Genomic DNA, 12,278 nt, shown 5'->3' with positions numbered 1-12,278 from the left:
ACATAGCTGATTATGCCTGTGGACTAACACAATTTAGACAGCAATTTTTACTCATAACTGGAGGCAGTGCAACATTTACTCCATAATATCCCATAATGCCTGCCTAGCGCCTAGTGCAGCTGAGATAACACCTACTCTCAACCATCTTGAAATGGAAAAATTGGTTATAAAATGATTGGGTAGCTGGACGCACAACTTCAGCCATGTCCATTACAATTAGAGGATGAATACAAAGTCTCTATTCATTTATTGGGGTTACATATGGTGCCATGTTAAAGTCAATTAATCATTTCAATTCCTTCATTTAAAATATGACACTACAAGTTAAAATGACTACAACTAAAAGGGAATTAATCATACCACATTCTAAAAGTAAGCACATATACAGCATTTGTTTTATCTTCTGAATAAATTCAATAAACACATAAAAAGGTTAATAATTTTTTTTCTTTACCTTGAGGTTGCCTTTTAAGGTGTAACTGCTACTTAGACTGTTTTTTCTCACTTTCTTTTGTGCAGTAGGTTCCCTTTCTCTCTGTTCAGCTTCAGAATCAATGGTCTAGTGGGCACCTGTGTCTGTTGCTCTTTTTCTTTGTCCTTGATCTTTCTGTCTCCTCTCTACTTGCTTCAGCTTATGGATTTTTTTTTGTGCTCCATAGATTCCTAGAGAAAGTGTTACTAATGTGTAATATAACTATTTTACGCATTGTTGATGTTGCACCACACTTTCCATCAGCCTGCATATTCAATGTGAGGTTTTTCCAGGAGACAGCTTAATATCCCTTTCTGTGATTAGGCAAACACCAAACTTATTTTCAGATATAAGGACAGCTCTACTTTTACTATAATAGACCTATGTTGCTGAATCCATGAGTCACTTCAGTAGCCATTGAAGGCTTGGATCTTTCAGACAGATTTTCAGCTGTCCAATCTATTAAAGGCAACTCATGGTCCTATCTGTTCATACCCGGCACAGTGCATCCTCTGCCAGTTAGGAGGTCTTCTAGTATCTTGCTACATCTTCATGGTTTCTGTGTCCTCTTTTAGGAAGTAGCTTTGCAAATCCCTTTAAAAAGAGAAACTCCTTGCTTTAGCATGAAGATTGTTCAACCTCTTTCTAGCCCTTCTTGTCCTTCTTACTCTCTCAGTTGATGATCAGGCTTCCCTGGCACCTGCTGCATCATCCACCCACTAATATCCTCGAAGAATATTACTTGTTTGTCTCCATGGCAAATTTCACTTTATTCCATTGTCCTGTTATGCCCATGTTATGTTCCTTAGCCCACATCTTGTTTTCTGTTGGCAGAAATGTTGCTTACTAGGGCAGCTACCTTTATTGATCTCTACAAATTTATGATAAATTTTCTTTTTTGATATGCCTCTTTCAGCACAATTATAAACTCATCTGTTAGTTGTTCTATGGCCTACCGCTTTCAGTCAAGTTGTGCTAGTCTGTAACAGCTCTGTTCATCAGTGGTCCAGTATGGAACACCGAAATGTTGTTGCCTCATGTTTTTTTTGGGGTTTTTTTTTTTCATTCTTCATAGGTCTGTCATACTGTTATATATGAAAAACCAACTCGGGTTATTTTTTTCTTTCTTCATATGAGTCATCTACTATAACACTTTATTAAGAATTATTTAAAAAACATAATCATGTTCTTTTATCCACCAAACTCTTCACTGCTTTAAATAGTATCTGTACCTATCATTCAGTTCACATGGGTAGTGACTGTTAGACCTAATACAGTGATAGTCAAGGCAATTAGAAGGGAAAAAAAATAATGTATCAGACATTGCAACATCAGCTTCGGTCTTTACTAAAGTAATGGGCCAAGCTTGAATCATATTCAAAAGTTGAAACAAATTAGAAATGCTGTCTGATCATTTGAATTTTTGCTAATCCTTGTGATAAAAACATGTTCTCTAGTATCTAAAATTTAATGTTTAATTTAGTTAAAGATCATCTAACCATTTCATTGAAGTGTAATGTAAAATACTGATTTTGAAATTAGTATTACATTTAATGAAGACCTTTAAGTATTGAATCATACTCATTAAGACTTGTAGTCTGCTATCCTAGTGTGTGTCTTGAACCATTTTTAGGTGAGTTTGTTTAAAATATGAAAAGCACCTCTTATAATGGGTTTGCTTCCTGGGTCCTCCCTGCATGGAGTTTGCATGCTCTCACCGTGTCTGCGTGGGTTTCTTCCGGGTGCTCCGGTGTCCTCCCGCAGTCCAAAGACATACAGGTTAGGTGCATTGGCGATCTTAAATTGTCCCTGGTGTGTGCTTGATTTGTGTGTCCTGTGGTGGGCTGGCATCCTGCACGGGATTTGTTCCTGCCTTGCATCCTGCATCGGCTGGGATTGGCTCCAGCAGACCCCCGTGACCCTGTGTTAGGATTTAGTGGGTTGGATAATGACTGACTGACTGACCTCTTATAATTGTCATATCTCTCTGTCAATCTGCAAGAAAGAACATGGCTCCCCATGGACCAGTTTCATTGAAATTTGGTATACTAATTCTACAAGGAATATTTTCAAGAACGTTCAGTTTTCCTTGAAATATTTTTGATTGAACCCATTGCACAGAATTTTTGAAGTTTGAAAATCTTCCATTTAGAAATAATTAGCTGTTTTTCAAATGTGCTTATCTAAAAAATTGGAAGTGGTTTCCCCTAGACTTTCTCGTATACTCAGATATGGGGGATGGAAATCTGAGGAGTAAACTGCAAAACAATGATTATATTTTTATATTATGTACATTAAAGAACCATCAACAACAAATCAAATTAATAATATCCATCCATCCATTAACCATCCCGCTATATCCAAACACAGGATCACGGGGGTCTGCTGGAGTATTGAACAATTATTATAAAAGTAAAGTTGAATAAATCGGACTTTGCAGCTGCATGAATAAAAAAGTACAACTTCCAGTAGTTGGAAATAGCTCAAGTTTTGTACCTAATACTTGTATGCAAAATTTAGTTGACCTACTGTAAGTGAAAGTGTACTCAGATTATCGTGTTTACACAGACAGACACACAGACGTAATTCCAAAAATTGTATTTTTGGGCTCAGGGAGGTCTAAAACATCAAGATTCCTCAAAATCTCGAAATAAAATTTTTGGACTACAGTAGTCCCTCCTCCATCGCGGGGGTTGCGTTCCAGAGCCACCCGCGAAATAAGAAAATCCGCGAAGTAGAAACCATATGTTTATATGGTTATTTTTATATTGTCATGTTTGGGTCACAGATTTGCGCAGAAACACAGGAGGTTGTAGAGAGACAGGAACATTATTCAAACACTGCAAACAAACATTTGTCTCTTTTTCAAAAGTTTAAACTGTGCTCCATGACAAGACAGAGATGACAGTTCTGTCTCACAATTAAAAGAATGCAAACATATCTTCCTCTTCAAAGGAGTGCGCATCAGGAGCACAGACTGTCAGAAACAGAGAGGAAAGCAAACAAATCAATAGGGCTGTTTGGCTTTTAAGTATGCGAAGCACCGCGGCACAAAGCTGTTGAAGGCGGCAGCTCACACCCCCTCCGTCAGGAGCAGGAAGAGAGAGAGAGAGAGAGAGACAGAGAAAAACAAACAGTGAAAAATCAATACGTGCCCTTCGAGCTTTTAAGTATGCGAAGCACCGTGCAGCATGTCGCTTCATGAAGCAGCTGCACAGAAGGTAGCAACGTGAAGATAATCTTTCAGCAGTTTTAGACGAGCGTCCGTATCGTCTAGGTGTGCGAACAGCCCCCCTGCTCACACCCCCTACATCAGGATCAGAGAAAGTCAGCGCGAGAGAGAGAGAGAGAAAAGTAAGTTGGGTAGCTTCTCAGCCATCTGCCAATAGCGTCCCTTGTATGAAATCAACTGGGCAAACCAACTGAGGAAGCATGTACCAGAAATTAAAAGACCCATTGTCCGCAGAAATCCGCGAACCAGCAAAAAATCTGCGATATATATTTAAATATGCTTACATATAAAATCCGCGATAGAGTGAAGCCGCGAAAGGAGAAGCGCGATATAGCGAGGGATCACTGTATTACAATACTTTCCCTACGAGAAAGTAAATCGGACTCAGGGAGGTCTAAAATGTCGAGATTCATCAAAATCTTGAGGTTGAATTTTTGGACAATTACAATACTTTCCCAATACTTCATATACAAGAAACTAAAAAGAGAAAACAACCTACATTTATACTATCAAATCTGCCTTGAGACAAATTATTTCAACCTGTAACCAGTACTCTCGGGATTCTCTGCAACACCAACTGACTTTCAAATCATACTAGGTAAGATTAATGATTTTTGTAACCATAAAGTAAAAAATCCAAAGAAGGAGAACAAAAGGTCACTTAATTTATCTAGAAATGAATGGAAGAGGAAAGGAGCTCCTAAACTTCACTAACATTATAATTTACATGAAAAATGTCACAATGAACTGATACCCACAATGGTCGACACCATTGCAACCAGCTGTTTTAGCTGAAAAGTTCAACATAGATTTTAACTGTACATCAGGTACTTCTTTTAAAAAATGTATAATGAAGAAATATGATCTAAAGCTGGTTATAGGCTCTTCACAACCAACAATTAATCATAATATAATCAATGAACTACTGGGTTGGAGTCTGGTGTCTATGAAAGATGTTTCAGGTACAAGTCTATTTGGTCACAGTTTTTAAGTGCATGGTATTGTAAAATGACATTAAAAACTTTGATTTTAAATGCTTAACTACTATACAGTATGTAATTACATTCTAGTATTACTGTTATTTTCTAACTTCTTTAATATTGACTGGTTGTCTGAATTTTGTTGGGTAAGTAAATAATTTAACAATAGTTGAGTGGATTTACTAATATAAGGCTGCTTAAAAACAACATACAATTCTCTGACCTGCTTAATACACTTCAGGGTGAGTGTAGCCAGTGCCTACCCAAGCAGCATCAGGTACAAGGTAAAAACAACTGTGTTTTAGGGCACATCCATCACAGGGCCAATCACACACACGCACACATGTACATGTGGCCAGCTTAGAATAGCCGGTTATCCTTACACACCAACAGAGCTAGAGAACCTGGAAGAAAAAAACACACATGCACAAATTTGAGCATACAGATTCTGAACATTTATAAGACTGAAGCGCTTTACTTCTGCACCATTTAATTTTTAATATTTATCCTAATTGTATTGGGGCAGGGCAGAAACAAATCCTGGATCAGACACTAGCATTTTTCTAAGCACAGTCATTCTAACAGGAGTAATTTGAATTTACAAGTTAAAACAACTTGATCATTTTTAGTATGTGGGAGAAAAACCAGAATGCATTGAAAAAAGTCCATGCATACACACATACAGTGAGAATCTGTAAAAACACAAGGCCTGGATCCAGTGCATTGCAGACCACTTTGTCATTGCGTTAGCTCACTAAGTTTATACATAGTATATCACCCTTTATTACCATAATGTATTATGTGTATTATGTGCATTGAAATTTTTATAACTAATACAATCATCAAAATGTATAAAAATGATTATTACTAAATGTGTGCCAGCTCACTATGATTTTCTTATGTTTGTCTGTTTATTTCATTTGTTTAAATTTGTGAAAATAATAAAATATCCAAATCTGTATTTTGAACAGCAAGATTTACTGCAGAGACGCTAACTTAACTTTTAATTTTATTTAGACAATACTGCAAAGATTTGAAGATGTCAGACAACAATACCCAGTTCCTTTTGGATTTTAATGAATTTATCGACAGGAAAACACCAAACAATCCAACATGTAAGTTTACTTTATGTGAACAGGTCTTGCACACGTTTGCGTACAATCTATTATAACCTCATATCTCTTTGACAAGCATGTACTTCAGGCATAGTGACATGTCTGTTAAAACTCACACAAACAGAGGTATTTAATGGTAACGGTATCTTTACTGTTGTTAAATCAAAAAACTGAGAAGACTAATTTCAATAAAGCCCAGTAGACCACAGTTTACTTTCTCTGTACAATTTGATACCATTTCATGCTTGCTGCATCTGGCAAGCTAAACAATCCCTTAAAAAAACATCACAAGCCACATTTCACTCTAAATAAAAGGAGGTATGTAAGGCCATTGACAAAATGTAGGAATACATTTTTTCTTTCAGAAAGATCATTACTGATTGTGTACTCCGGACACAAAGAACTTCCAGCTTCCTCTCTTTCTCTCACTCGCTGCCTCCTTGGAGGTTCAATTGTGTGATGAAAGAACACAGAGCAGTTGTCAGAGTAAGGCATAACATTTAAACGCAACACTCCAGGTCTTCTAAAAGATTTTTATGGTTTTGAAGCCTTTCAATCTGCACTCAAGGGAATATGTGAATGAACTGTTTGAAAATGCCATATAATCATTTGTAGTGCTTTAATGGGAAGAGATTTTCTTATTGCTTTTTTTCTTCCCAGGCTACATTATGTATTTTAAGTTTTATTCTACCTTCTTGAATTTCTGTTCTTATACTCTGAACCTGTCAAATGTTTTTCTGTCACAAGTAGTTTAGAATAGAAACTGCTGAATATTTTGAAAGTTAGTTCTGAACCACTTGTCCAGGAAGATATCCCATCAATCCAAGGGCCCGGATCTTCTTTATATAAAGAATAAAATGAAAGTTTCTCATTTATCTTATTTGTTATCTTTCGCAAATACAGTGGGACCTGTAAAAATAGTAAAGTTGTAGTGGTTTTTATAAATGCAGAATTCACATAGCCATAATTAAAGTAATTACTATGGCTATGAATGTTATTTACCTTAATGATGATAGGTTCTGCAATCTGTTTGATAGGATTTTGGTTTTGGTTAGAACAGGAAAGTTATAAATGAACAAAGGTGCATAATTTAATTAAACATTTAAAATGAACCGTAATTGATTAATTGAAGTGTATATATACAGTATATATATATATAAATATATATATTTCCCATCGGGATTAATAAAGTATCTATCTATCTATCTATCTATCTATCTATCTATCTATCTATCTATCTATCTATCTATCTATCTATCTATCTATATAAAAGTCAATGTATGTGTGTGTGTGTATATATGTTCCAGCATCATGGCTGGAGCAATTTTCATGAAACTTGGTACACATGTTTCTCATTGGTCGACTAAAAATGCTGTAGGGTGAAATCAGCCCTAACCCACTCCCTTCTGGGTAGGGTGGGGCTGATATTGCAGTCTTGTATGCATGTTATCATCCAGTTGAGACTCAGAACGGCCACCAGAGGGCAAACTGGAAGTGACTGCCAGCATTCTCTATGTTTGAGCATCACCACGCCGGTCCCGAGAGTCAGTTGGATGATAACATACATACAAGACTGCAAGACAAGCACATTAGTGAGTCTTCATTGTTTATTAATTTATTTTTATTTTTAAAGTTGTTGTTTTTTTTAATTATATTTTTCTCAAACAATTAAAAAAAAAAAACACTTTATTTTCCTCCCCGGCAACACTGGGTATTTCAGCTATGATAACTAGTAGTAAATATAATTACATTTTTTCACTTTCCTATAGCACAGCACATTTCTACAATAAAGTAAGCAAACATGTAATACCTTCAAAAATATACACTAACTGGTCAAATTAGGAGCACTTTTACACTTGCTTATCCGTGCCAGTATCTAATTAGCCAATCATGTGCTTCCAGCTCAATGTTTAAGTCATACAGATACCGATCGGTAGCTTCAAGTATGTTTACAATAAACATCAGAATTGGGAAAAAAATAGGATCTCCAATATTTCTAAAATGGCATGACTGTTGGTGCCAAACGGGCTGGTTTAAGATGTTCTGTAACTGCTGATCTGGAATTTTTCACATACAACAGAGTTCACACTGAGTAGTGCAAAAAATAAAAAACATCTGGTGAGCAATAGTTCTGCAGACTGAAGTGCGTTGTTTATGAGGGAGGGCAGAGGAGAATGGTCAGAGAGTTTTTAGCTGACAGAAAGGCTATGGTATCTCAGATAAACACTCTGTACAACTGTGAACATTGAGGAAGATGACCTATAACAGCAGAAAAGCATGTCAGGTTCCAATAGTGTCAGCCAAAATACAGAAAGCTGAGACCACAGTGAGTACAGGCTCACCAAAACCGGACAGTTGAAGACTGGAAGAAATGTGTTGATGAATCTCAGTTTCTGCTGATGCACACAGATGATAGTGTCAGAATTTGGCGCAAAATGTAAGATTCCATGCATCTATCCAGCCTTGTGTCAACACTGCAGGCTAGTGGTAGTGTAATGATGTAGGGAATGTTTTATGGGTATAATTTGGGCGCATTTAAACCAATCATCCATCGCTTGAATGCCACAGCCTACTTGCATATTGTTGCTGTCCATGAGCATTCCTTCATCTCCATCTTTTAATGACTACTTTAGTGCACCATGTTACAAAGCACATGTTGTCTCACACTATTTTCGTGAACATGCTGTGGCCTTCCCAGTCACTGGATCTGAATTTAACAGAATTCGTTTGGGATGGAGTGAAACGGGAGAGCCTGAGCATGAATGTGCAGACTGACAAATCTGCAGAAATTGTTTGATGCAATCAGGTCAACGTCAATGAGAATCTCAAAGGGATGTTTCCAGTATCTTGTGGAATCCATGCTATGAAGCACTGAGGCTGTTTTCTAAGGAAAAAGGCCCTACCCAATATTAGTATAGTGCTCCTAATTATTTGCTCAGTAATTTTACATTTTAAAAAAAGTCTCAGTACAGTAATAAATATAATGTATCTTATTTAGCATTCTTTCAGTAATATTTTTGTTGTTACTGTCAGAAAAGTTCCAGGAGTGAAGCCCAAGCTCACATTCAACAGCTCAGAAAACAAAGCTGTTCTGAATCACATTTTCAGAATTAAGTAATTTATTCCAAACTAATTTTGTTCATTTCTATTGCTTATTTTATTTATTATAAAGTTAGAGTATTGTACTTATTCACATTTCTGCAGCTTCATTTTGCTGCCATTGTTTTCTATCACTCACCACCATTTTGGGAATTGTTTCATGTGCAATGCCCATGTTGTATGAATTATAAAAGATGGCGGCACAATAGTTTAAATGTCATAGTTATGGGATAAGAACTGAAAAATACAAATGTTTAGTTAGTAAATTAGTTAGGGAAAGGCTTTCAGTAAAAATTAAAACCTTTTGTAGTGTAATTTGACTTTCTGGCCCTTGATTATGCATATTTGTGACTTTACCAAGTGTTTTGCCCTTCTCTCTATTCCTTAACTTCATTCCTACTAGCCCCTTAACTTATTTCGCTTCCTAGTCTACTGTTTTCTTACCTTTATTCTTGTTCAGTTGTCTCTTACAAATGAGAGCATCAAAGAAAATTGTCAAACCGGGGAGTCCAAAAGCATCCAGCTGTTCTTGGCAATGAAATTGGTCCCATTATTTTCCTTGTGTGTTGTCTCCTGTTATAATATAATATGTGACATTTGTTTTGGTGTTTAATGCTGTTCTTATTATGAAAAAAAGTCATAATAGATTCAAATGTGAATTTAAAAAATCTAATCTGTATTTTAGATTGGTGCTTTAAATAAAGAGAGCTGAAGTATATTGAAAACATCATTTTCCTAAGTATCTATTTCAGAGAAACCTAGCTGATTTGTTGTTTGCATTTGACAAAAGTGGTTTATCAAGTATTAATTAGCTGTATGCATCTTAGTGCTTGGGTATATTTGTCCCTTACACTGTTGGTTTTCTACTTTTGGTAAACAAATTATGTAATTAGAATAGGTCTATTTTCAATTAACTGAAGTCAAAGGAAAAAAAAAAGCTATGCTTTGGAGTGAAAAGCTGAAAACAGATGTCAGTGCTTAAAATAAAATATTTTCGCAATTTTATACTTTCCAGAGATGTCAACATTCTGCTGTTTGCATAGGACTTAATTCAGTGTTAAGTGGTTCGTCGTGTGGTGGGTGCAGTAACGCACTGGAATCAGCACATGCTCCCAACCTAGGAGATATGTTTTCCAAGGTGAATGTTTGGAGTCACTTTTATTACAATTATTACTTTAATAAGAGGGGTTTTCCTCCTTTAACTGGATTCCTTATTACACTGAACCCTATGAACTAATGAATGAGAGAAACACAGATTTTTAATTTAACATCATGTGTATACTGTGGTGTCCAAATTATACTAGCACCCTTTAATCCTACTGTTAGGTGTTGCAAGGCACACGTCTAAAATAAAAAAAATTAATGTCTTCTTACTGTTCACTCAGTTTTCTACACAATGGGTTCCATCTCTTTCCAACTTCTCCTCTCCACCTGACTGCAACACAGCGTGATTATTCTGTTGGCTTCCTTTCTCTATCTCTGTACTGTTGTTCCTCCATCCTCTCTATACAGTAATTAAGCACATGACTTGCAGGTAATACACTATATGGCCAAAAGTTGATGGGCACCTGACCATCACCCCAATATGACCTTGATGGGCATCCCATTCCAAAACCATGGACATTAATATGGATTTGCTGTACTTTTCAGTTATAACAGCCTCCACTCTTCTGGGAAAGCTTTCCACAAGATTTTTGTGAAATTTCTGCATATTCAGCCGAAAGAGCATTTGTGAGGTCAGGTACTGATGTTGGACAAAAAGACCTGGCTCGCAATCAGCTTTTCAATTCATCCCAAAGGTGTTCAGTAGGGCTGAGGCCAGGCCTCTGTGCAGGCTGCTTGAGTTCCTCCATGTCTATATATATATATATAAATATGGGCCTGCCTCTGTGCCTTTTAAGTCACTTAGCTCTTCCCGATTCTTTTGCCAACGTTTGTCAAAGGAGATTGCATGGCTTTGTGCTTGATTTCATGCATCATTAATAATGGGGGCTGCTTAAACGCCTGAAACACAATACTATTCTGTATCTTTACTGCTTCCCATAACTCTAAGTTCAAACTTTATGACATTACAATAATTTGTTTTTTTTCATTCAGAATTTTCAGTCGAAGTACATAACTATTACATATATTGGCTCTGCATTATACTGTATAAGACACCTCATAGATCAGCATTTCTCAACCTTTAAGTATTTGCGACCCGAGTTTTCATAACAGTTTTAATCGCGCACCCTCCCAACGTTTTTTTGAAACCCTAATAAAATTTATCCCTATATTTTTTGCTGCCGATACAACCGCTACAAGTTTAAAATTTCCTACGAATAGCGAAATTACGCTACATATGGCAACATTCGCGCCCCCTTTTTGTTACTTCGTGCCACACAGTTTGAGAACTTCTGTCATAGATCAAACCCATAGGCAGTGTTCCTGTGTTTTTTACAGCTGGTACATCAGTAGGTAAAGTGACTTGCTCAGGGTTACTCTGAGTCCGAATCCATGATAAAATCAGCAACCATGGGCTAGAAGTCCAACGTATTAGCTGCTGTGAATTAAGAATTAAAGTACTCAACAAAATGCTATAAACAATATTAAACTGTAAAGATTTTGCACGGAAATAATACTCTAAATGTACAAAAATACAAAATAATGCAGAATAAGGTTTGCTTATATGAAAAATGAAGATAGAAGAATATCTCCATTTATTCAACAATCTGTATTGCAGCTGTAATGTTAAAAATTATCCTAATTTATTTGCAGAAATACTAAACAGTAGCTGTTGGTGCTCTTGTGACCACTTACTCCCACACAATAGTTAAGAGTAACTATATTACCTTATTAAGTGTGATGGTACATGACAACCTGAGTAGCCTTGATAAGAACCTGGAAAACTGCAGGGCTTTATCCATAAATATGAATTTGCAACAGCAGCCATTTAATAATGAGCAAGCACAAATGGAAGCAATAATGAATACATATTTTTTGTCACAGCAAACAGGGTGTATTAATAAATGTTTTCTTAAATATAAACAATTTTTATTTGAAATTTTGTAATATAATTGCAAGTACTACCATGTGTTACCATTTAAAACAAAAACATGAATACTAATGGTAGGCAAATATTTAATTATTAAATGTTAGTAATAAACAACATAAAATGCACAATACACTAGGCACATATTACAATAAATAGATCACAGTTGATTGATGTGCTGTTGTTTTTCATTGTTTTGGAAAGGTGATAGACAACTAATTACTTTTTAGGCACTTTTCTACAGGTGAATTATTTTCTAGATGAATTACAGCTCATCAGTTTACTGAAGCCTTTACATCTTCACATTTTGTTGAACATAATTTCCATCAATCATTCTTTATTGTATACA

General features: G+C 36.0%; 1 protein-coding gene across 1 annotated transcript in view; it reads left to right on the top strand.

Annotated features, from left to right (window-relative positions):
- Positions 1 to 12,278, top strand: part of LOC114661741 (voltage-dependent calcium channel subunit alpha-2/delta-1) — a 754,616-nt gene that overhangs the window by 686,986 nt on the left and 55,352 nt on the right. The window contains 1 exon segment of the mRNA XM_051920004.1: positions 5,702 to 5,799. Coding sequence (XP_051775964.1) covers positions 5,702 to 5,799 — 98 coding nt within the window.

The sequence above is a fragment of the Erpetoichthys calabaricus genome, chromosome 1, assembly GCF_900747795.2.
Source record: "Erpetoichthys calabaricus chromosome 1, fErpCal1.3, whole genome shotgun sequence".
NCBI lineage: Eukaryota > Metazoa > Chordata > Cladistia > Polypteriformes > Polypteridae > Erpetoichthys > Erpetoichthys calabaricus.
This window is presented reverse-complemented; position numbering and strand designations above follow the sequence as displayed.